The 25,884-nt window shown below is 40.7% G+C and overlaps 1 protein-coding gene across 1 annotated transcript; it reads right to left on the minus strand.

The window, feature by feature from the left end:
• Window positions 1-4,092: 4,092 nt before the first annotated feature.
• LOC115499458 (INTS3 and NABP interacting protein) lies at window positions 4,093-23,716 on the minus strand. The gene is made up of 5 exons (XM_030293368.1): window positions 23,579-23,716; window positions 22,355-22,437; window positions 8,318-8,420; window positions 5,845-5,935; window positions 4,093-4,730 (listed from the first exon to the last, which is right to left on the minus strand). The coding sequence occupies exons 2-5, from the start codon at window positions 22,377-22,379 to the stop codon at window positions 4,635-4,637; spliced, it is 315 nt and encodes a 104-aa protein (XP_030149228.1). The 5' UTR covers window positions 22,380-22,437; window positions 23,579-23,716; the 3' UTR covers window positions 4,093-4,634.
• Between the last annotated feature and the right edge of the window lie 2,168 nt (window positions 23,717-25,884).

Raw genomic sequence — 25,884 nt, forward strand, 5'->3', positions numbered from 1 at the left:
GGAGCATGTGACTCTTGATCTCAGGATTGTGAGTACAAGGCCCACCTCGGGTATAGAGATAACTTAAATGAATAAATAATTTAAAAATATTTAGACTCCTCTAATCCTTCTCTGCTCCATTTCCTTCTCCTCAGCTGGGGCAGCAGTGGTGGAGGGAGCAGGACCTCCTGCTGGTGCGGCACCCGCTACTGGGGCAGGTCCACCAGCCCCTACATTGCAGATGAGGCTGCCGATGTAGACGTCGGCCAGGGCCTTTGCAAGTAAGCCCAGCCAGAAAGCTTCAGCATTTACGCCTGCTGCTTTAATGAGGGCATTGATCTCATCCTCAGTGACTGTCACCTCACCGTTGTGCAGGATGAGGGCCCAGTAGATGATGCAGGTGCGCTGAGATGGAGGCCCCAGTGCTGGCGAGTGCTGGTGTCACAGTGCTAGTCGCTGGATGAAGTGAGGGCCTCACCCCAACACGGCCTTAGCTTCCTCGAAGGATGGAGCACCTTAGCGCCTTTGGCCTCATTTCTAATTACTGCAGGATACAAATTTATCCACATCTATCCATACAAGTCCAGCCAAATTGGACTTTTGGTGTTTCACAATGGCCCCTCCGCCTGTTCTGCCTCTGTGCAGGCTTTTCCTTTGCTTTCACTGTTGCTCTATCTTCCCTGGCTGAGACGCTCTTCTTTCAAAAGTCAAGTTCAAATGCTTATTCTTTTTTTTTTGTTTGGTTGTTTTAAAGATATATTTATTTAAGTAATCTCTACACCCAACATGGGACTTTAACTCACAATTTCAAGATCCAGAGTCACATGTTCCACCGATGGAGCCAAACAGAAGCCCGCCCCTCAGATGCTTATCCTGACATAGGCTTCACTGGCCCATCCAGGCTTATCCTCTCCTCACTAATAAGGTGCAACCAGAAAGTTATCTATTACCGTGTTTGTCTCACCCACTCTAGACTGTCAGGTTCTTGAGGGTAGTGAAGTTCTCCACTTCCTCCTATGTTCATTCTTATTGCTCATTAAAAAAACACAAAAAACAAAAAAACCCGTGTCCCCTGTGCGTAGAGGTAAAGAACAGCATTCAGTAAACACTGGCTGAGCTGATGCTGAAACGGGACTCGTGCTGGCTGCCGAATGCTGGTGGTGGGGCTGACCGGCACCGATGACCTGATGAGCCCTAGGTTGACCTTTTATTCTCAGTGTAAACATGTTTGCAAAGACCCTTGCCTCCGTGGGCCTTAAACTCCTAGAAAGGCTGAGTTTCTACTGCCAAAGCGAAACAAAGAACTGAGACCACTTAATGAGATGTTTTATAGATTGTTCAGAGGAAACAAAATCTGTTTGAAATCAGTGAGTCATTTTAGTTTTTATTACAGAATCATACAAAGCACTATTATCTGTATTTCTGAGCAGTGGCTTTCAAGACTTTTTCTTGGGGTGACTCACAGTGAAAAAAAAACAAAACAAATACCTTCTCCATCACGACCCAGGTCATATATATCCATTCATTCCCTCAATAAGCAGGTACTGGCCACCTACTATATGCCAAAAACTAAACAGAATACAGTAGTGAACAAAGAGGAGGGGAGGGAAGGAAACAAATCCTCACCTCAGAGATCTTACATACTAGTACAACAAACAAAACAAGCAAAACACACACATACATGGAAATAGAAGACTCGTGAAACAAAATCTCCTATTACCACATGCCATGCACTCTCATGCTATTTTTTTCAAAAAAAGAAAAAAATGCTGGTCACACCCCATTAAAGCCATTAAGTTGGCTTCTCAATTTAGTAACAGGTTGAGGCCTGCACTCGGAAAAATACTGGTCTAGACAATTTATGAAGTAGGCAGAGTGGGTGCTGTTCCTATTTTACAGGTGAGACAGAGTGACATGCCAAGAGAGGCTGAATGAGTTACCACCATTCACCCATACTCGGGGGTATGGGCCTCACCTAGGGCTTCTGACTGGCCCCCTGCCCTTCCCATTATCCTCCGCAGCCCTCCCAATGGTCTTACTTCCTACTTCTGATTATGAAATCCTGACCTTTGCCTGGAGCAGCTCTTCCTGCCCTTCCAGGTAAAATCGGACCAATACTTCCAGGCCTGTCTAGAATGCTTTGTGTTCTGAATGCCTCTTCTATGGTACACTGCCCTCTGGCTTCCTTATCATTTCTGCTATGCCACAACAGGCTCCTCTCCACTGTGACTTCCTTCAGAGCAGGCCTCCTGTTCCCCCCACCATGCTACAATGTTTTACAGGGTGTGTATTAACAAATACATACGGAATGGAACTGAATTTGTAAGTGACTCCCAGGAGAGGGGTGCAAGGAAGTGCTTACTAGCCAGGACTGCAGGATTTAGCAACATCTATTTAAAAGGCTAAGACTGGGGCACCTGGGTGGCTTAGTTGGTTAAGCATCTGACTTTGGCTCAGGTCATGATCTCACGGTTTGTGGGCTGAAGCTCCCGGTTCGTGGGTTCAAGCCCCTCATCAGGCTCACTGCTGTCAGCACTGAGCCTGCTTTAGACCCTCTGTACCCTCCTCTCTCTGCCCCTCCCCCACTCACGATCTCTCTCTCTCTCTCTCTCTCTCTCTCTCAAAAATAAAAAACAAATAAATAAAAGGCTAAGAGACTAGAAAAGATACCACTGTAAAAAAGATCTCTTTACCTAGGTTATATAAGCCACACATTAGGTAGAGGCTTCAACAGTATAAAAAGTATACAATCCAAATGTTTTATCTTCTTAGCATCAATAAATTTAGAACCATGCCAATCAGTCGTGGGTTGCACAGAACAGAAACTGTCAAAACAATTCAAGAAAATGAGGGCCACTGTAGAAGTCCCAAGGAAGAGTTGGATGGGCCTGAGGCAGGACAGGGGCCAGGGGTCCCTGGGAGCTCCTCAGCAGCAGGGAGTAAGGGCACCTTTGCTGTAATAATGACCATTACAGTGGAACAGCTGCCACCTCACCCAAATGCAGAAAATCAATTCAAATTCTCAAGAATCTAAATGGCACAGCCAAGTCTAGAATTGTCCACCCTTGCTTTAATTAGTTTGGGTTAACATAGAGCTAAGCGGTTGTTGCAAATATCTAGGGAAGGAGGGAAAGAAACCCTTTGAAAAGGGAGATGAACTTCGATTAAATATTGACCTAAACTGGAATTTTAAGTTTCAGTTCCTACCACCAGAGATGATGGGGACTCAAGGCTAATATGAGGTCAATTATAAGTAGCTATAGAATACTATATCTGTGATATAGTATAAAATATAATTTCAATCCTATTAAAGGTAAGAAAAAAATGTAGATTTTAGTTAAATGACCTCTAAGTTTCATGAACATAGAAATCTATGACTTTATATATACATACACACACATATATATACATATATATACACATATACATATATATATACACATATACATATATGTGTGTGTGTGTGTGTGTGTGTGTGTGTGTGGTGAAAATTGAATTCCCCTACCAATAGTTTTCAGACTTTGTTCTGAATTAGAGATTCTAATTCTGTAGGACTGGAGTAAGGTAGGAAGCACTGCCTATTTAAACAGGCACCCCAGATTCTGTTGAAGATGTGTCATATTGAGAAACTTGCTTAACCTAACTCCTTAAATTAAAAAGGGGCTTGACTTGCATACATTTTTAATTAGAACAAAAATGGACGATAAAACTCAGGGACACCATACATGTAGTAACACTAAATAATAAGAGCATGCACAAATTTTAAAACCACGTTTCTTATCACTGTTTTTTTGTTTTTCTTTTAATTTTTTTTTTAACGTTTATTTATTTTTGAGACAGAGAGAGACAGAGCATGAACGGGGGAGGGTCAGAGAGAGGGAGACACAGAATCTGAAACAGGCTCCAGGCTCTGAGCTGTCAGCACAGAGCCAGACTCGGGGCTCGAACTCACATGAGATCATGACCTGAGCCAAAATCAGAGGCTCAACCAGACTGAACCACCCAGGCACCCCTCTTATCACTGTTTTTAATAGCATTTAGTCACATAATTTATAGTGGCATAGGTTTATAAAAGATGTTTAAGATTTGTTGGTAACTTAATTGTATCTTAGATTTTCTTTGAAAATGAAAACAGGAGAGACAGTTATGAGTTAAAGATTTCAGGACGACATGTTGACTATAAACACAAAAGATACACTGATAGCAATTCTATAAACAGCAAATATAAATGTAACTTATTTAAGTCCATTGGTTCACATTTTTAAAAGCACCCTCATTTTTTTAAAGTTAAGTACTATATATAAATGGTTCATGAAAGTCTATTGTGGACAATGATATATCCAGGCCACCTAGTTGGGGGCGGGGGGTGAATGTATGGGACCATCCAATCCAGAGTCTGATTTGGAGCTTAAACCGAACTGTTCTGTGTGACAAAACAGTGACAAGTAGCATCATCAGTTCCTCAGCGAGTACACTTCCCAAAGCTCGCATCCTCCCGGTGACCCTCCTCTTCTGCTTTGACTTACACATACCTTTCTTTCAAAGAAGCAAAAAGTATAAAAGTTCACCAAAATTCTGTAAGTCACAGTTTGTATAGCACTAAATGATAGTAGCTTTGGCATCTGATATAGTTGCCTTTGCTACAAATATTTTCTTCACTCTGGGTCAAGGCGAGGTAAGACAGGAAGAATAAGATTCCCAAATGCGGAGTCTTGAGTTATGAAGTATCCAGATGAATGTGCATGTGCGTGCTGGGAGGAAGAGTTAAAAAAAAAAAAAAAAAGCAATTAAGCTGTTAAAAGTCACAGTTTTTCAACCAAGACATTAAAATTACTTATCCTTGAGACAAAATTTATTTTAAAAATCAGTTCTGCTGCTGCTAATTTTGTTTAAATACACGGGAGATGGACAGTAATAAAAAATTCATATTAACAAGCTGCACCAGGCACTCATTTATCAGACCCACTCTCTCCTCTGTGATTCTCTAAAGTCAATAATGAGTCAAAGACATGAATTACTTTGTTCCTTGGAGCAGGAAAAACTAGCAACGAAGATCCCAGAGATCTCCTCTTAATCAACAAAGCAGGAACTTGAGAAAGAAGGGCAGCAGTTGGGAAGGGAGCCGATTACTGGTGATTAAGACACCAACATTTTGTTGAGAATGTTGTAATGTAAGTAACAGAAAACCACCAGTGACCTCCCTCTATCGCTAGAGAAAGGAAGACTGTTTTTAGGTTGCCTGAAGTGAGATGATCTTTTATGTCTCTTCCAATTCTGAAATTCCAAGGTTTAAAAGCATAGGTAATGATGGCTTGTTCAAGGTCTCCGAGAATGTTAAACTATCCAAGATCACTGCAATACTAAAACTGTTTATTATTACTATGAAGAGCAAAATTTTAAAAACTGATGGATTATCACATTCCTATGGTCAGCGTGAATCTTTAAACATATACTGACCGTTAAAAAAAGAATCCAAACAACAAAGAACCAGTAAGACTATTAAGGGATGTAACGGCATGACAAATTCGAAAAAAGTATGTACATACCATTAAACTAGGCAGTTTAGCTTTTAACATCATTCTGTCCATCCAAATATCCTAAACTCTTTTGTACACAAGCAATCCCTTGCCAGGTACGGCACAGAATCAATCATGGCGGTGTCAAAACCATAAAAGATACTTTCATTACTGCTGTATTGGTCCTTCAAATCCTTTGAGCATGACTGAACATCAAAAAACCATTGCAATGATGTGCGCAACGCTTTTATTGATATCGTTCCACTGAAATACAAAATGGGAACTGCGCTGGATTCCAAGATCCAGGAAATCTCCAATGAGACAAGAATGTCAGTTACACTTGGCTCACCTGCAAAGCTGCCTTTTGTTGGGCTGCAATATGCTGCTGCTCGGCATGATCCCGGAAGTCCTTATTAAGAGAGGGTCTCGAGAGTGCAATGCTAAAATGGGAATCTTAGTTATTTGGCTGTTGAAAGTAGAGACTTCCTTACTTCTGAATCACATTTTTCATTTATAGATTCTTTATAGGGATAACAAAGGCTTCCAGAGTAAGTCTTTTTTTCCTTCTCCCACTGTCGACGTTAATTTATATGAAGAAAGCCTATGTTATTTACTGGGGCTTTGAATTACTCTTTTTTTTTTTTTTTTGATGATTTTTTGGGGATGATTTATGGTCCCTTACTTTCAAACAGATCTGAGGTTACTCCAGTCTATCATAAAATTACATTTATGATGAAAACAGAAGAACTGAATGTTTCAAGCAGAAGGTACAGCAAGTGTAAAAAAGCCCAGGGCAAAAGACCTTGATGTGTCTGAAGGAATTAAGAGTTCAATAGGATTGAAGGTCAGGATTGAAAAGGGGTGAAGTGGGTTAGCAAAAAATGATGCTGGGGAGGAAGGCAGGTGCCAGGATATGAAAAGCCTTGTGAAATACATTAAGAAATGTAGACCTTATCCTAACAGTAAAGGGAGACCCCCAAGAGTATTAGAAGCAGAGAAGTGACATGATCATCAGTACCATACGATGGCTCTGAAGGACCACCACTATGGCAGACAGTGCTGGTCACCTCAACAACTGCTGGTCTTCCTATTTCCTTGACAATGGAACACAAACTTAGTTCTATTATCGGTGTTTCCATGCTTCAGGGCCGGCCAGGCCCATCTCTCAGGGGGTGAACTCTGGTGGGTGTTAAGACAGTGCCATTCCCCTTGCTGGTTTCTGGCTTAGGCAAGAGAAAGATACACAATTCTGGGCAACTAGACTTGATGGGTAGTCTGCCAGAAGCCTTCTGAGAACATTTTCCATGCTCCTGCAAAAGGAACACAGGGGAGGAACCTTCTGGCTTTGGCCTCTATAGGTGGCTCAGTGTAGAGGTGAGGCTGAGGCTACTGCAGTCGTATTTTGACCATTAGGGAGCCGGTGACCCACAGAGAAAGGCACAGAGGGAAGCCAGAGCACTGCTGACACTGTTGGGCCACCGCATGACGCCACTCTGGACACCCCTGTTCTTCATACTCTTGGTTAACGTACATCCTAATGTACGTGCCCATTTTCTTGGTTTTCAGTTACTTTTAGATTAAAGCATCCTAACTGACACAACTGGTAAATGTATTCAGGAAGACTTAAGATGACAGGAAACTCAGTGAGGAAGTAGCTGTAGTAATTGAGGCAAGAAATGAGAGTGGCCAGGACCAGTAGCAATGAAGAAGAATAGATTTGAAACACATTTCAAAGTATAAACATAAAAGAATGGTAAATGCTTGGAGATAGAAATGAAAGGATAATAATAATAAATGAAGGTCACACTTATGTAGATCTGTACCATCCATTGAGACAAGAAACCCAAGAATATTAAGTAGTTAGTTAGAGGCACGAAGGTAAGAGGAGTTAAGCTCGGGACATACTAAGTTTGAAATGCCTCAACGACATCAGAGTGGAGGTATCCAGGAGGCGGTTTGGGACTTGGGAGAGAAAATTAGATAAAAGTTATCAGCATATAAATAACAGGCTGTGAAAGTGGATGCAGCTGTCCAATGGAAAAGATGTGAGAAGACTGGGAAACTGGATCTAGAACTGAACTCTGAGGAGCACTGACATTCACGAGACAGGCAGTGGAGAAATGTCTGCAAGAGAAATCAAGACAGTGTGACACTGAGTGAATGGAAGCCAAGGAAAAAGAGTATTTGCAGAAGGAGGGAGTGATCAGTGGTGTCAAATAATGTTAACATGTCTCGTAAGAAAAGGACTCTGACCTACTGGATTTATCTACAATGAGGGTGCAAGTGACTTAGGGGAGCACCTATTCTTGGGAAGCAGGGAGAGGGGGCCTCAAGACCAAGTGGAGTGCACTAAGGAGTAAAAGGGAGTCAGTTAAGATGAGGATAAACAGCGCTTTTAAGAGGTCTGGCTGAAAGAGAGAGGAAGGCTAGGGTGGCGGTTAAATGGGATAATCTGAAGGAAGAGATGTAAGAAGGCAGAAACTGAACACAAAGATCATCAAGATACCTAAATTTTACCTGCTTTACAGAACGCTTAAAGAGTGGGATGCTGACAATAATTTCAGTAACAAACAAAAACCACACAAATCCTTTTCTTTTTTAAAAAGCAGGCTGTAGGGAACATTGAATATTCTAGTTAGAATTAAAATATTTAAAATCCAACAAAATCTACTTGTCTAATTTTTTCAAATCTAACTAGGAAACAAAATATAACATGTAAATTCCAATATTAGAGAAATAAACCACTGCCAATCAACTTGAGGTATTTTGTCCAAAATATTTTTTATATCACTGAATATAAAACCCATATTATTCGTCAATACCTAGCTCCGGGATGATTTGTTGAAGATTGGTTCTGCATGAGTAATTTTCTTTTCTCTTTGTCCAGTTCTGCCAAGATCGCAACTCTGTTCTTGTTTTGAAAACCTAAGAAAGACAGTGGGTGGAGGGGAGAGAGAAATAAAAAAACATTTTAGAGATATTTTTATAAACCCAGGCCATCTAGAAACCCAGAAAGCAAATTCTATTCTCTAACAAGATAACAAACTCACTAGTAAGTAGTTTCCCTAGATGGTTGCTCTCTTCCCACTGCCTACTTCCCAGCGACTTTACCAGCACGGCCCACGGATACATGTAAAGCCTAATACTGACTGAGGATTCGAAAGACTTAGTTTTAAAGAACTGTAATGACCAAGGTTTTCAGGAGGAAAACAGCAACAGACATGCTCAGACCTAAACAATATTTCTTTTTCTCAACTGCTTTCTTTCAGAAATGACGCACAATCTTTCAAGGAACAAGTCAAAAACCGGTGACTGCCCACACAGCAATTCTGGGAAAGAAATGGAGCCTAATGGGGGGGGGGGGAGCAGAAAGATGTGTCTGTTAGCAAGTACGTAACATTAGGCTTTTGATTTTTAAATTACAAAAGATCTAGAGCAGAGGGGGCAAAGTGCTGGCCCAGGAGCAGCATCCAACTAGGTTTTTAAAATCTGAATTAAGGGGCGCCTGGGTGGCGCAGTCGGTTAAGCGTCCGACTTCAGCCAGGTCACGATCTCGCGGTCCGTGAGTTCGAGCCCCGCGTCGGGCTCTGGGCTGATGGCTCAGAGCCTGGAGCCTGTTTCCGATTCTGTGTCTCCCTCTCTCTCTGCCCCTCTCCCGTTCATGCTCTGTCTCTCTCTGTCCCAAAAATAAAATAAACGTTGAAAAAAAAAATAAAATAAAATCTGAATTAAATACCAACATGTAAACATTGAGATAATGTAAACAAAATTCTCAGACTTCTTGCTTCTCTAGAAACATGTTAAGAACTGGCAACAAGGGATCTGGATACCCCGTGGTAAAAATTAACTAGAATGAACAGTCCTCACCTTTAATGGGCACTCTCTAACTTATTGCAGTCCTTATTCAACTTGTTTATACGCCCTGTGGGCATTTGAGTTTCTGATCCCTAATTCAGAAGAAAACAAATGGAAAGATAAAAGACAGGCAAACGAACCTCAAAGTGAGGTCTCTGTAAACTGAAGAACACCTTCCAAGGGAAAGGAGCACTCTTCCATCCGTATACACGAAGTTACATACATGTAAAGCAAGTTACACCACTAGGTATATTTCCACCTATAGGACGAGACTTTTCTCCACTTCTCAAAAGAGGCTAATGCATTCTTAGAAGATAATTCTGTGGTTCCATTTTTGTAGGAATTTAGAGATACTATAAATAGAAAAGTCCTGAAAACTGGGGCACCTGGCTGGCTCAGTCGGTGGGGCCTGCAACTCGATCTCAGGTTTGTGAGTTTGAGCCCCACATTAGGTGTACAGATTACTTAAAAAAATAAAAATAAAAATAAAATAAAGTCCTGAAAAGCAAATTTAAAAATCTGACAGTGTCTAAATTATGTGATGAGCAAAATAAATAACCACACTGGAAAGTACTGATCTGCTGTTTACAGAAATATCAATTTCCCTCAAGATTAGTTTGTTCACGGGGCGCCTGGGTGGCGCAGTCGGTTAAGCGTCCGACTTCAGCCAGGTCACGATCTCGCGGTCCGTGAGTTCGAGCCCCGCGTCAGGCTCTGGGCTGATGGCTCGGAGCCTGGAGCCTGTTTCCGATTCTGTGTCTCCCTCTCTCTCTGCCCCTCCCCCGTTCATGCTCTGTCTCTCTCTGTCCCAAAAATAAATAAAAAAAAAAAAAAAAAAAAGATTAGTTTGTTCACAAAAAAATGTTTTAGGGTCACTATCAGTAAAGTAATTGTATGTACATAGAAACTGTATGCACAAAACATTAAAAAGACTACATGAAGATAATTTGATAAATAACGTTCAGATAAATACAAGCACAACCGAGTTTTTCAATGCTCTTTGTGTATAAATGCACATAAATTATTTTTATTTATTTATTTAAAATTTTAAATGTTTATTTATTTTTGAGACAGAGAGACAGAGCATGAGCGATGGAAGGACAGAGAGAGACGGAAACACAGAATCAGAAGCAGGCTCCCGGCTTTGAGCTGTCAGTACAGAGCCTGACGCGGGGCTCGAACCCATCAACCATGAGATAATGACCTGAGCCAAAGTCAGATGCTTAACCGACTGAGCCGCCTAGGCGCCCCAACGTAAACTATTTTTAAATGTGTTTCCTCCAGGAAAAGGAACCAGAGTTCTAGGTGCATGTCTTAGGGCAAGAAAAAAAATCAAGAAGGGCCTGGAACATCTAGTGGTCAGGAAGGAAGAAGTTTTTTAAACAATGTCCAGGGTAGTGCTGAAGACAAGGAAGCCAACTTAAGGTTAGCCAGGCTGTCACAATTGGAACATTAAAAAGAGAATAATAATTATAGCTAAATAGAACAAATTCAATCTATGATAAGCCATGACTTCATAGAAAGATACAAAAGGGAAAGTTAAAATACATAAAAATATAGTTGTAAAGAAGGGTGGAAATAACAGTTATTATAATTAATAATTAGTTATAATAATTATAGCTAATAATTAGGTCAGTGTTAATATTTAGGGATTTGTTTCTCCTATCAAATGTGCCTGTTTATAAAATATAGCTGAATACTTTTTTGTTAAGGTACAGAGAGGCAGGGGCAGGCACAGGGAACAGGGGCTAAGTCAAACAGTTCCAGAAAAAGCAGGTTAGGTACTAAGAACAGGAGAGGTAGATTCAGTGCAGGTCCTCACCCATATACCATTTAAAAGGGGACCCAGTGGCAATGAGCACCCATGTCACACAATGACCAAGTAGAAACTCTGAGTTCTAACTGGATGAATTAGTGAAATATCCTAAAGAAAACTAACTGTATAGACCTAATAATCCCGGACCTCTTCGGAGATGAAACGCATGAAATCCTGGCAGTAAAGCTACCAGAAAAGGGCAATTCATAATGAAAACAGAACACAGAAGTATTTCATTCAGGGACTAACTCCAGGTTGTAAGAAACCAAAAATCTATGGATCGGCATGAGCTTGCAAAAATCCCATTAACTAACTTAACAGGTAAAGTTTAATTATAGAAGGGACCCAGTGCACACCACCACAGCTTTTAAGCTTTTAATCTTTAAAAGCATTACCAAATCTTGTGTTTTGGCTGAGAATCAAACTTCTCAAAAACACTAAATCCTGACTTGTCTGAAATTTTGTTTTGTTTTTGGTAGTGGTAAGATTACTGTAACCCTAGGAAAGTATAGAAAAATTACTAGGATCCTGGGAAAGTACAGAGGTAAGAATCTGAGAAAATTATTATAGCCCCAGTAAGATACAAAAAACAAGTACAGAATGAGTAAATTAATTAATCATGGGTTAATATTTTAAAATCGATTTAAGTGTACTAAGTTTTGCAATAATTAGGGATGTGTTACACAGACATATTAATTATAATTCTAATTTAAACTATTAAAGAGAATTTAACTAAATAAGCTTATAATCAATTCTACAGGTTTAAAAAATGTTATTTTAGAACTTAGTTTATTAGATGAGTAGGTTTAATTTTTTTTTTTTTTTCAACATTTTTATTTATTTTTGGGACAGAGAGAGACAGAGCATGAACAGGGGAGGGGCAGAGGGAGAGGGAGACACAGAATCGGAAACAGGCTCCAGGCTCCGAGCCATCAGCCCAGAGCCCGACGCGGGGCTCGAACTCACGGACCGCGAGATCGTGACCTGGCTGAAGTCGGACGCTTAACCGACTGCGCCACCCAGGCACCCCTAGATGAGTAGGTTTAATACACCGTCAATTAAATTATGAGCAGTGATGAGTATTTTTCTCCATGCAAAAAATCCCCTCAGACTTCAAAGAATTCATTAAAATATTTAAACAAGGGGTCACTGGCCTGGGCTAGCTCCTAGCCTTTCCTCCCTGTAAAGAGGGGATAATGCTTATCTCTGTATCTCACTTGTGCCCCCATGCTCCCACCCAGAAGCTCAAGTTTTAAATTCCTCTCTTCCTACCCACATCTAACCAATCACTTAATCCAACTAATTTTATGTCCTAAACGTCACTAAAGGAACTTCCTCAATCAACTCCTTTTCCAGCCTAACCAAACAAAATGATCTCTTGCATAATATTCTAGATCTTAATGTGTAACTACAGGCAGCTGAGAGCCACAAAGGCTAAACTTTATAGGGAAAGGGTATGGTCAGATCTTTCAGCCTTTTATATTCTAATCTTGTCTAATGCCCCTGAAACCTATGCTTCCTTCTTGATTTTTAAAAAATAATATATAGTATTATTTTACATGTCTGTTTTGCACAAAACATTTACATTATAAAAGTATATAAAAGTCAACAGATAGCACTTAGGGAGTAATAATAACTTATTGCAAATTTGAAACTCAAGGCACAAACTAGGTAGTTTATCTGGTTGTATTGAATGATGTTCATGCTCTCTCTCAAAAAATGAATAAATGTTCAAAAAAAAGGGGGGGGGCGCCTAGGTGGTTCAGTTTGTGAAGCATCTGACTTCCACTCGGGTCATGATCTCGCAGTTTGTGAGTTTGAGCCCCGCATCAGGCTCTGTGCTGACAGCTCAGAGCCTGGAGCCTGCTTCGGATTCTGTGTCTCCCTCTCCCTCTGCTCCCTCCCTGCTCATGCTCTCTCTCTCTCTGCCTCTCTCTCAAAAAATGAATAAACGTTTAAATAAATAAATAAATAAAGTATAATGTTATGTAGTGAGAGTCTCCCACCTTTAGGGTTTATACAAACAAACTCTAGGACACCAATATAACATTTAACTGTTTTATTATACTCACTACATGAGTTTTTTTTTAAAAAACACACACCTATCTCGTGCCATAATTTAACATTGCTACATTCTTTTACACATTTCATAAAGTTACATCCAACTTTTATATTCTTAGAAGCATAAGGGTGGTAAAGATACATCTCACGTGCAGTACTTAATATTCCTTTATAATTAACCTGTTCCCTAACAATTATCTTAGAATAAAGCAGCAGTCTCTAAAATACTTCTACTTTTAGAACTTTAACCCTACCTCCATCCACAACCATATATATATTCTCATCTCCACATTCATTCATAGAAACATTTAACTCCTACACATTTTTTGGTCACTAAAAACACTCTTGAGGAACTAGCCTCACGTCAATTACATTTAAAACCTAACAGCTTGGGCACCTGGGTGGCTCAGTCGGTTGAGCGTCTGACTTCAGCTCAGGTCATGATCTCATAATTCGTGAGTTCAAGCCCTACACGTCAGGCTTGCTGCTGTCGGCCTGTCAATGCAGAACTTGCTTTGGATCCTCTGTCCCCTCTCTCTGCCCCTGCCCTGCTTGAGCTCTCCCAAAAACAAATAAATATTTTAAAAATAAAAAATAAAACCTAACAGCTGATATTCACTTTACATGAATAGCTCTATCACATGTAAACAAGCACTAACTGGAATTCTTTCTACTGAAAAAAAAAAAAAAACAAAACTCTAAAGCTAAAGAATGAAAATTATTTTCTTTGTTCAGTAGGGTTATGAATCATCCACTTTCCAATTACAGTTGATAAACTGCTTTCATAACACTTTTTAAAAGATATTTTAAAATGTTATTCAAATCCTTTGAGGTGGTTATCCTACAAGCTAGATATTCTTCACAACTATACTTTTTTTTTTTTATCTTGAGGGAAAGAGAGAGAGAGAGAAAATGTGAGCAGGGGGAGGGGCAGAGAGAGAGGAAGAGAAAGAATCCTAAGCAGGCTCTGTGCTGACAGCACGGAGCCCGACGTGGGGCTCAATCTCACGAACCATGAGATCATGACCTGAGCCGAAATCAAGAGTCAGACGCTTGACTGAGCCACCCAGGTGCCCCTTCACAGCTATACTTTAAATCAACGTATCATACTTAAGATACCTGTTTTGTATTAAAGGAAAGTCACTGTGGCACTATTTAACATGTTTTAAGTCATTTATTGAATCAACATATATTTATTGTGTATGCTTTATACACAGGCACTAGATAAAGTTCTAAGGATACAATGATAAGCCAGAACTTGGCATGATTCTAGCTCTCATGGCTGTCAGAGTCCAGTGAGGATAGAAATGATCAAATAATTACAGAAATGAATGTATACTTAGAATCTAAGATGAGTAGTCTGAAATAAAGAAAGAAAATTCTATAAACACTTAAAACAACCATTACCATGGGAATTAATGTTGAGTAAACTTGACCTAGACTGGGAGCAAGTGTACCAGTGAAGGCTTCCAGAGAAAGTAATGCCTGAACTGAAATCTAAAAGATAAATAAATAAGTTCATTAGGGGTGGGGGAAAAATGATACTTCTCCCTATGAAAAGAGCACTGTAGCTGCAATGCTGAGATTAGGCTACACAAGAGAAAACAGGAGACTATTACAGTAGAACAAGCGAGAAATGACAGGCCAGAGAAGTGGAAAGATAGGAACAGATCCAAGAGCTATTTAGGAAAGTGAATCAACAGGACACTGATAGAGTAAATATAAAGTAAGGAATGAGGAAGGCGTCATGGATGGTTCCTAGATTTCTGACATGGTGAATTATTTCTATTTTTCTATTGCTGCTGTAGCAAATTACTACAGACTCAGTGGCTTAAAACAACATGAAGCTATTATCTTACAGTTCTATAGTTCAGTGGTCTTACTGGGCTACAATCAGGGCTGCATTCCTTTCTGGAGTCTCTGGTGGAGAATCTGTTTCCTTGCCTTTTCCAGCATCTAGAAGCTTCCTGAGTTCCTTGGATCCTGGTACCCTTTCTCTGCCTTCAAATCCAGCAACGTTGCATCTCTCCGACCCTTCTTCTATTGTCATTTCTCTGACCACAGCCAGGAAAAAATTTGCTCCTTTTAAGGACTTGTGATTAAAATGGGTGCACCTGGATAATCCAGGATTATCTTCCCATCTCAAGGCCCTTATTAACCTTAATCACATGGCAAAGTTCTTTTTGCCACATAAGGTAACACAGTCACAGGTTCTGGGGATTATGATGTGGGCATCTTTGGTGGGGGAGGGACCATTCTGCCTAATGATATATGTCATGTACTCCGTGGTTACAGCTCAAACCTCATCCAGGGGAGACTGCTTGATGTCTAAGTCTTAGCAGAATAAAAGCATATCACATTAAGTCAACATGAGTTGATTATTACCAATAATTAGCTTCTAGGTATCTAGCGAATGGCAAACACTTCTTATATCCGGTGAGATCTAAAACTCTTAGCCACCTTTTGGACTTTACTGAAAATACCTATCAAAGGAATAAACACTACTGTCTGCTCAGATCTCCCTGTGTTCAAGTTCTCTCTCAGACCTCATGGACTTACTCCCTGTAAGCGACTGCCACTTTTTCTACCTATTTGAGGTTTCCCATCTTCAGCACTGGCTAAATAAGATGATGAGTGATCTGCTTGAACGGACCTTTCCTCATCACTCATTTTTTTTTTTTTTCCTCTTAAACTCACAGGGCCTTTTTTCATTCAGTACAAGGATTTTCTGCCTCATAATAGATGCAGAAGAGATACAAAGATTAAGAAGTCTCTGCCCCTATTCTAGAACTCCCAATTTTTTCTTAGATGCTATAATTAGAATGTTCTAATCCCTCAGCTAAAGTGCAGTATGGGAAAACATGGGACGTGGGCACAGAATCGATTTGATTTCTCATCTAAGCACTACCAGTTACTATTTAATATTGGGAAAATCATCTCACTTTGCAGGACAAATGGGGACAATGGTAACAACTTCAAAGGGTGGTTTTATGAAATATAGGAAATATAGCATACAGCCTGCCATGTGGTAACTGCTTAATAAATACTAGCTATTACTATCTAGCATTCTCTATTAGTTAACATCGCTAGATTCTCATCAGCCCCATTCTGCCAATCCACTTTCAGTGAATAGTTGTTATTACAAAGAGTAAAGCTGATTAGCATGCAGCTTTCTAGGTTAACTCACAGGACAGGGCTTCCAGGCCAGACTGAATGGATCTCAAGCTCTCTCCTAACTATACATACTCTATGAAGCTACTTTACAGCAAATTCTGCCTCAACTCAGTTTCATTCCTATTTGAACCTGGGGCCTACAGATCAATCCTAGCACATCAGAAAAATACTGTACTCTTTGCTTTGCAGTTAAAAATGACACAAAAATGGGGCGCCTGGGTGGCTCAGTCGGTTGAGCGTCCGACTTTGGCTCAGGTCATGATTTCACAGCTCATGGGTTCGAGCCCCAGTCAGGCTCTGTGCTGACAGCTCAGAGCCTGGAGCCTGCTTTGGATTCTGTGTCTCCCTCTCTCTCTGCCCCTAACCCACTCACATCCTGTCTTTGTCTCAAAAATAAATAAACATTTAAAGAAAAAAATTTTTTAATAAAAAAATAAGTGACACAAAAAGAAATCTAGCTTAAAAAAAAACCTACTGTAGGGGCGCCTGGGTGGCTTGGTTCAGCGTCCGACTTTCGCTCAGGTCATGATGTCACTATTCCTGAGTTGGAGCCCTGCACTGGGCTCTCGGTGGTCAGCACAGAACCCACTTCAGATCCTCTGTCTCCCTCTCTCTGCCCTTTCCCTGCTCTCCCTCTCTCTCAAAAATAATATATAAACAAAAAAACAATTAAAAAATAATAATAATCTTTAAAAATAAACAACCTACTGCAGGGGCGCCTAGGTGGTTCAGTTGGTTGAGCATCCAACTCTTGATTTCAGCTCAGGTCATGATCCCAGGGTCGTGAGATTAAGCCCTGTGTTGGGTTCTATGCTGACAGCACAGGGCCCGCTTAGGATTCTCTCTCCCTCTCTCTCTGTGTCCCTTGGGATTCTCTCTCCCTCTCTCTGTGTCCCTCTCCTGCTCTCGTGCATGTGCCCACAATCTCTCAAAATAAATGAATCTTAAAAAAAAAACAAACCCCAACTGCAAATTGCATTTTTGCATCCACACTCTCCATTTTAAAATATACAAATGCAAGAATTTAAATATGATTTTTATCCTTCAGTGAGACAAACTCTTAATTAAGATGTAGTATACCTTAGTACAAGGCTTAAGGGTACGTTTGCTTTTCTTCTGGGCTATACATGGTTTGGGGTAAGATAATATCTGGGCCTGAGGTCAAGCAAGACACCTCCCAAGAGTTATGCCACCCCACTCTTACATAGTACCCTGAAATCACAGCTAAGAACATCTAGTATGGTCCCAAATCAGTAGTTCCCACCACCTGATCTGCAGGGCTTATAATTATTACTATAAACATTTTGAGATAACTATAAAAGAGTCAAGGAAAATAATTCACATTTCTTACTATTTCACTAGGTTTCTCTGTGTCTGAAATCAGGTCGGTCCAATTGGTTGGACCAATCCACACGTACATAGGACATTGATATTTACCAATAATGAAAGATTCTTTACATAGTACCTTGGCCAAATAGCAGTTTGACAATCTGCCTCTACATGTTAAAATTCTCAAAATGTTACTCATCCATCAAGTAGTTATTAAGAACGAACCAAATGTTCCATACTACGACAGATGCTAAGAATAGGAGACTTCAGTGATGGTTTGCCAAGAGCTTATGAAATTAGCAGTCTTGACTGCTACCACAGTATGACAGACTGCTAGATCTGCTAGAGGGCTCAGTGAACACAATGGGATTCTGTCTTCTATACTAGAGACATTAACAAATTGCAGTGTACAGATCAGGATTTCTTTTTCAGTCATGGTTCTCTCAGTTATCATTATAAAATAATTATGGCACTTGGCATTCAATCTCTGTATTGAGTAGTTCCTATACACGTAAACAGTACAGAAATAATTTAATATAGAAAGTAAAATGCAATACATCCAAATAGGTAAGAATTTAAAAATTCACTTGGAATCTATGGTGCATGATATGGACTCCCTCTGCTGGTGCCTAATAGCAGCCCAGGACACCAACAAAATCATGGACAACAAAAGCCAAAAGGCTAATCTAAATTCGCTTCTATTTAGATTAGGGGATGTTTCACAGAAGATGATTATGGATAAATCAAGAACAACCCTAAAAATTATTGTGTTTTATTGCAAATGTGGAAAAAAAATACCCAGTAAACTGTAAATCTTGATTTTTTGTGGTATTAGAACAGATAACTTAAAATTTATTTTCATCTGGACTGGACTGTGTGATTTTTTTTAGCAGCATATTTCCTTTCAAAAATAGACAGATCTTTGATTTTATTTTGGTTCAAATTAAATTACTTTTAATCTGATAACTTGATGAAAAGAAGAGATCAAAGACCAGAAGGGAACGTTGACCTGTGATTAATCCACAGAGCACACAAATCACACATGGTTATTTGAGAGAACAGAACAGTTCTTAGCTAGTTACAACTGTCACCATAGCTAGCTTTTCACAACATTACACTTCTATAAAACTCAGGCAACCTTTAGTTTGCCCTAAATGCAACTAATATACTAAAAAAAGTTTACATATAATAAGACAGCAGACTTCCAACTTCCAGTACTGGCAAAGTAGTTTGGTTAGACCAACCCTGCCACTGTAGAAGTTTAAATTCTGGACAAAGCATTAAAAAATCATTATGTGAAGGCAGTAGAAACGAACCCAAATCAGGCAGAAACTACAATTAGGGAGATTTGGGAATGTGTGACTTTTTGTTCAATTCACAGTTTGGATCGCCTCACCTTACTGGCTTTTGAGGTATCAGAGGACAGAGTTCAGGGCTGGCAGAGTAGCCAGAAAATAAGGGGAGAAACCCAAGAGGGAAAGGCACAGGGAGTAAAGCCTGTAAAATCCACCCAAAGTGTTTGCTTCTTGCTAAAACTACACATGTATGGGGGAAACCCCAGGAGATTTAGCAATAAAGTAGCAGCTGGAAGCTTACAAGACTGAGCAGAGATTTCAGCTACTGCCCAACACAAGGAGACAAGAGTTTGGGGTCTGAGTTGAGTTGAAGGCTTGCATCTGCTAGAAATCACATTTCAGAGGAATACAAAAAGAATCCAGAGTCTCTACAATGTATTAATCATAATATCCAGTATCCAATAACAAATCACTAAGTATAGCAAGAAAAAGGAAAACATGACCCACACTCAAAAAAAAAAAAAAAATACAGTCAACAGAAACCAACTCCAAGATGATCCAGATGATGTAATTAGTGGTAACAAAGGGCTTATATCCAGACTCTTAAAAAAACAAAACACTTCATAATAAAAATAACCCAATTTTTAAAAAATGAACTAAACACTCAAACAAATCACATAAAAGGATTTACAATGGCCAGGAAGTACAAAAAAGAGCTCAACATTTGTCATCAGCAAAGTGCAAGTTAATACTATAATGAGATGTCACTTCCTGTCCTCTAAAATGACTAAAATTAAAGAGACCTATAACGGTGTATGTAGAGCACCCAGATTTCTCATACATTGCCAGAGGGAATGTAAAATGGTACAAGCAGTTTGGGAAAAGTTTTGGCAGTTTTTTATAAAATTAACAATATACTCAGTTGCTCCACTTGTATCTATTAATCCAAATATCTACAAAAAGACATATAAACGAGTATTTTCAAAGCAACTGTATTCACAATGCCCAAAACTGAGACAACCCCAAAACCCCTGAACAGGAGAATGAATAAAAAAATGGTGGTAAATACAGGTAGAAAACTACTCCAGAATAAACGTAATGAATGATTGATACATGGCATGACAGTGAGTGAAAGAAGCTGGACACAAATAAGTACACACACTGTGATTCCATTTATATGAAGTTTAAGACAAAACTAAGGTTAAAAAAATCAGAACAGAGAGGATAAAAACATATGGGTCAAAAAAAGTTCAGAGTTGATAGGGAAAGGAAATAGAGGTTTGCTTTCAAGTTGTGGAACAGGAAACAACTTACGAAGTGGGAAGTGGGATTTAATACTTTCTAGAGATTAAATTTTACTTTGTAAAACTTTTTTTTTTCAGAGAGAGAGTGAGTGTGAGCAGGGGAAAAGAGCAGTGACAGAGAAAGAGAGAATCTCAAGTAGGCTCTAGGCTCAGCACAGAGCCTGATGTGGAGCTCGATCCCACGACCCTGGAATCATTACCTGAGCTGAAATCAAGAGCTGGACGCTCAAACAACCAAGCCACCCATGCACCCCTAAGACTTATTTTTATTTTATTATTTTTTTTAAGTTTATTTATTTATTTTGAGAGAGAGAGCACACACGCACGTGAGCAGGGTGGGTAGAGGGAGAATCCCAACCAGGCTCCATTCTCAGCTTGGAGCCTGACTCACGGCTCTAGCCCATGACTGAGATCAACTGTGAGTTGAAATCAAGAGTCCAATGTTCAACTGACTGAGCCACCCAAAATTTATTTTTAAATAAAAACTCCTTCTCTAGGATGTGTCTGACTTGATTTGCTTTAGAGAGCTTCTAAACAGAGATGTATATGAAAGTTTCTAGAACAAATGAAGATAAAGGCATGGATATTGCCTGGTGATAATATAACGTCTTAAAAGTGGTTCTGGGGACGCATGACTGGCTCAGTTGGTTAAGCATCCGACTCTTGATTTCGGCTCAGGTCATGATCTCACAGTTCATGGGATGGAGTCCCATGTCAGGCTCTGTGCTGACATCGCAGAGCCTGCTTGGGATTCTGTCTCTCCCTCTCTGCCCCTCCCCCACTTGTGTGGGTTCTCTCTCTCTCAAATAAATAAACATTTAAATAAATGAATGAATGAATGAATGAATGTGGTTCTGACATGTGGATGCCTGGGTGGCTCAATCGTTAAACATCTGACTTTGGCTCAGGTCATGATCTCATGGTTCATGAGTTCAAGTCCCACATCGGGTGAGCTCAAGCCCCACTTAAGGTGAGCCCGGCTTCTCTTTCTCTCTCTCTCCCCCTCTTGTGGGATTCTCTTCCTCTCCCTTCCTCCCTCCCTCTCTGCCCCTTGCTCACTTGTGCCCTCTCTTTCAAAAAAAAAAAAGTGGTTCTGAGGGGTGCCTGGGGTGGCTTAGTCAGTTGAGTGTCCAACTCCTGATGTTGGCTTAGGTGCTCAGGTCATGATCTTGAGGTTCGTGGGTTCAAGCCTCCCATTGGGCTCTGTACTGACAGTACAGAGCCTGCTTGGGATTCTCTCCCTCTTCCTCTCTCTCTGCCCTTTCCCTGCTCGCTCTCTTATAATAAATAAATAAACTTAAAGTGGTTTTGATTGCAAGTAAAAGAGAACACAGGTTTACACTGTGAATAATCTTAACACAGGTTAAAATACAGGATTAATAGGGGCGCCTGGGTGGCTCAGTTGGTTAAGCATCCAGCTCTTGATTTTGGCTTGGGTCATGATCTCACAGTTTGTGAGATCAAGCGGGTTCTGTGCTGGCAATGTGGAGTCTGCTTGGGACTCTCTCTCTTCCTCTCTCTCTGCCCCTCCCCTGCTCTTTCACTCTCAAAAATAAACAAACATTTGAAAAAAACAAACATAGAATTAATAGCTATTAAGAATGTTATATATCTGATACAATCTTGGACTTACTTCAAATACAGGGTTTTTACTTTGCTATTCATTTTTTATTCTGACTACAGTTAACTGCTGTATACTAACTTTTCTATTAAAACATGTTCACGGGGCGCCTGGGTGGCGCAGTCGGTTAAGCGTCCGACTTCAGCCAGGTCACGATCTCGCGGTCCGTGAGTTCGAGCCCCGCGTCAGGCTCTGGGCTGATGGCTCGGAGCCTGGAGCCTGTTTCCGATTCTGTGTCTCCCTCTCTCTCTGCCCCTCCCCCGTTCATGCTCTGTCTCTCTCTGTCCCAAAAATAAATAAACGTTGAAAAAAAAAAAATTAAAAAAAAACAAAAAACAAAAAAAAAACATGTTCACTATTATGGGGAAAAGTTCCCATTAATAACAAGTTCCAGCATGCGTTACCTTGTCCTGATGAGTTTGCTGCCATATCTTCCTATTTTGCTTCAACTATGTTCAGTGGCAACTGGTCAGCAATTTCCAATCTCCTGTAAAAAAAAAAAAAAAAATACGTGTACAAACATATAAAATGCACCATACTTTAATAACAAACTAAAAGTTGTCAGGAACAGCTAGCTTTCCTACAATGAAACATTTGCAGTGTCTTCGTTTCATCAGAAACATACATCTGAAAAAGCACACAGACTTAAATCACAAATTTAAACTCTGCAAAGTCCTCAAGTATTTAATTAGAACGTTAAGTCTTTATTCTTGAAGATGTTGATACCAACATTTAGCATTACTCTCTTTAATATACACCATTACGTTGTATTTACCAAATACTACCACATATATCAACCGATTGACAGCATCAATATGAGTGCTAGAAAGAAAAAAAATCATTCCGCTATGGTGCTTTGGGATTCACTTAAAATATATCCAGCAACTACTGTGTATACTAAAAGCTAAAAAGGAAAACAAGCCTAGAATTTACCAAGTATATAGTCTGCACCATACACTAAGATGCTTGAAATTATTTTACTTATCAGCATTTTATAGATAGGGAGATCCGTGTCCAAGGTCACAAAGCTAGTAAGAATACTTTGGGGGCTGTTAGTTTCCAAACTTGGTGGTTTTTGTATTAGGCCTTGGGGAGATCGTAAATGAGCAGGACCCTACGCCAGCCTTCAAGGAACATACAATCCTATGGGAAAATATACTCTCATTCAAGCAACCATACGAATAAGTTTAACAAACGCGCTCTTTAAAAGGCGTAACCAGTGCTCCGGAAGCAGAGAGGAGCTGATTCTTTCGACGTGATGAAGGATGCCTTTAGGGGAACCCCGGAAAACTACAAGGGCTAGCAAACGGATTGCGGTTTTGAACAAAATATCGTTAGGCGCTTCCTCGGCAGAAGCACAGGGCGAGGCAAGCAGGTTGGGTCGGGAAGAAAGAGGGCCATCTAGTGAAGGGGAACGTTAACCGGGGATGTGACAAGGCGGCACCCGCGACTCAAAGGGCCCTTGCAGGAGGGCGGGCTGGGCGGGGGCTGCGGCCGACACCACCCAGAGGAGGGGGAGTGAAGAAGGTGGGGAACCCGCTACCCTGTGGCAACAAAGAACGCGGCAGCAGATCCGCGCTGGCGCCACACACTTCCATCCCCCGGCGCCATCAGGTGGTCCTACTTACCGGGGCCACGAAAGCGTCCAGGACCCTCCACGCGTCCAGATCGCTCTCTCAAAGGGGGGCGACCACTTAAACACCTGCAAACAGAGCCCAACTGGCAGCCCTACAACCTTCCCGCCCCCGCTACGCTTCCGCCTCCTGCCTGACGTACACTGGAGGGAGCGGAAGTCCCGCCTCCCGCCTCCAGACAGCAGCGGCTGCCCACTGTGATTCGTGCTTTAACTGCTCAGCGCAGGCGCCACTTCCCTTTTGAGGAGTGACAGCCGAAAAAGCTCATGGGAGATGCAGGCGGTGCTGTTGGGGGCGGGGCTCAGGGAGACGCTTGTTGCCGGCTGTGCCCGGCAGGGGCGGGGCCGAGACCGGCTGAGACCTTAGCACCACGAGTGGCCGTTTCGTCAAAGCCACTGTTCAGAGAAAAGTCACTATCCTGGCCAGGCCTGCAACGATAGGAATCCACTCCGGCTAGGATAAGAGGAGGGCCAGTCTTCACAGGCAGGGCTGGCTTTTATTATTCAACAACCATCTGGGGTTTTGCGTCTGCACTTTTCCACAAATCCCAGGGATTTTTTTTTTTTTTATAGTTTACATAATTATACATAAGAAAAGCACCAAACATGTAGAAGTGTTTGCTACTGTGCTATAATCTGTTTAAGAAATGGCTGTGGCACATCTCAGAACACAAAGCCCCTCCTAGTGTGATCACCTGGTGCCTGATCTACAGATCTACCTATTTACATTAAAAGGTAACCATGTATTGGTGTGTTTCACCTGTTCTGTGGTGGGTAACCCCTGTTATGAATATTTCTAGAATTTGAACATCGATTCTTAATGTTTGCTCAATGGTAAATGTTTATAAGGCACAACTTTGTTATGTATGGTCTCTGAAACAATAACACTACCAAGCATGTATTGAGTGCCTTCTGCATGCTAGGTTCTTCTTGTGCATCGGGCTCTGATCCTGCCATTTCCTGATTTATATATGATTTATATTTATATATTTGTGTATGAAACTCAGAAATGTTGAATTACTTTATGTCAAGTAACAACCTGAGTTTCAAAGGAGTAAATGTTTGCCAGATGCTAACGCCCACATTCTTAAGTCTCACACATTGTCTCTGCTCTGGAGGAAGGAATTCCTCAGAGTCCAGCCCTTGCTGACATCTTCAATGTAGATATAAAGTGTAATACGTGAGCATTCTGGTAGTCGGCCAGGACTGCTTTTCAATTAAGAGGCATTTTTTGAGGGGTGCCTGGCTGGCTCGGTTGCAAGAGCAGATGACTTCTGATCTCAGGGTTGTGAGTTGGGAGTTCTACGTGGGGTGTGGAGATTACTAAAAAAATAATAATAAACGTTAAAAAAAAAAAGAAAAAGGCCTTGGGGCGCCTGGGTGGCTCCATCCGTTAAGCTTCCGACTTTGGCTCAGGTCATGTCACGGTTTTTGAGTTCGAGCCCCGCGTTGGGCTCTGTGCTGACAGCTCAGAGCCTGGAGCCTGCTTTGGATTCTGTGTCTTCCTCCCTCTCTTTCTCTCTCCCCCTCCCCCACTTGTGCTCTGTCTCTGTCTCTCAAAAATAAATAAATAAATAAATGTAAAAAAAATTTTTTTATAAAGATCTTTTTGAGTCCTGGACTGACTAAAAAGATGACTGGGATGTATACAGCTTACAAAACCTTAGGAAATTTTTTTCGTTTTAGGTGGCCTGGTTAGATAATACAGAAACTAGGGCATAAGAAAGCTCCAGTCTAAGTCCTTTTTTGGTTTGTTTTCTTCAAGTTTTTATTTAAATTCTAGTTAGTTAACATACAGTGTAGTATTGGTTTCAGGAGTAGGATTTAGTGATTCATCACTTACTTATAACAGCCAGTGCTCATCCCAACACGTGCCCTCCTTAATACCCATCACCCATCTAGCCCATCCTCCACCCACCTCCCTCCATCAACCTTTAGTCTGTTCTCTTTAGTTAAGAGTCTTTTTGTGGTTTACGTCTCTCTCGCCCTCCCCACCATGTTCATCTGTTTTGTTTCTTAATTTCACGTATGAATGAAATTATATGGTATCTGTCTTTCTCGGACTTATTTAGCTTAGCATAATATACTCTATCTCCCTCCACGTGGTTGCAAATGGCAAGTTTTCATTTTTTTCTTTATGGCTGAGTAATATTCCACTATAAATATACCACATCTTCTTTATCCACTTATGAGTCAATGGACATTTGGGCTCTTTTCATAATTTGGCTATTGTTGATAACGCTGCTATAAACATCGGGGTGCATGCGTCCCTTTGAATCAGTATTTTTTTATCCTTTGGGT

Source organism: Lynx canadensis, chromosome D4, assembly GCF_007474595.2.
Source record: "Lynx canadensis isolate LIC74 chromosome D4, mLynCan4.pri.v2, whole genome shotgun sequence".
Taxonomy (NCBI): Eukaryota; Metazoa; Chordata; class Mammalia; order Carnivora; family Felidae; genus Lynx; species Lynx canadensis.

Excerpts from the sequence above, each read along its gene's own strand:
- LOC115499458 (XM_030293368.1), bottom strand. The coding sequence starts at position 22,379 with ATGGCAGCAAACTCATCAGGACAAG. Across the intron at positions 5,936-8,317 it reads ACAAATCATCCCGGAGCTAG|CATTGCACTCTCGAGACCCT; the intron begins GTATTGACGAAT and ends TTCCCATTTTAG. Across the intron at positions 4,731-5,844 it reads AACAAAAGGCAGCTTTGCAG|CACGCACATGCACATTCATC; the intron begins GTGAGCCAAGTG and ends TCTTCCTCCCAG.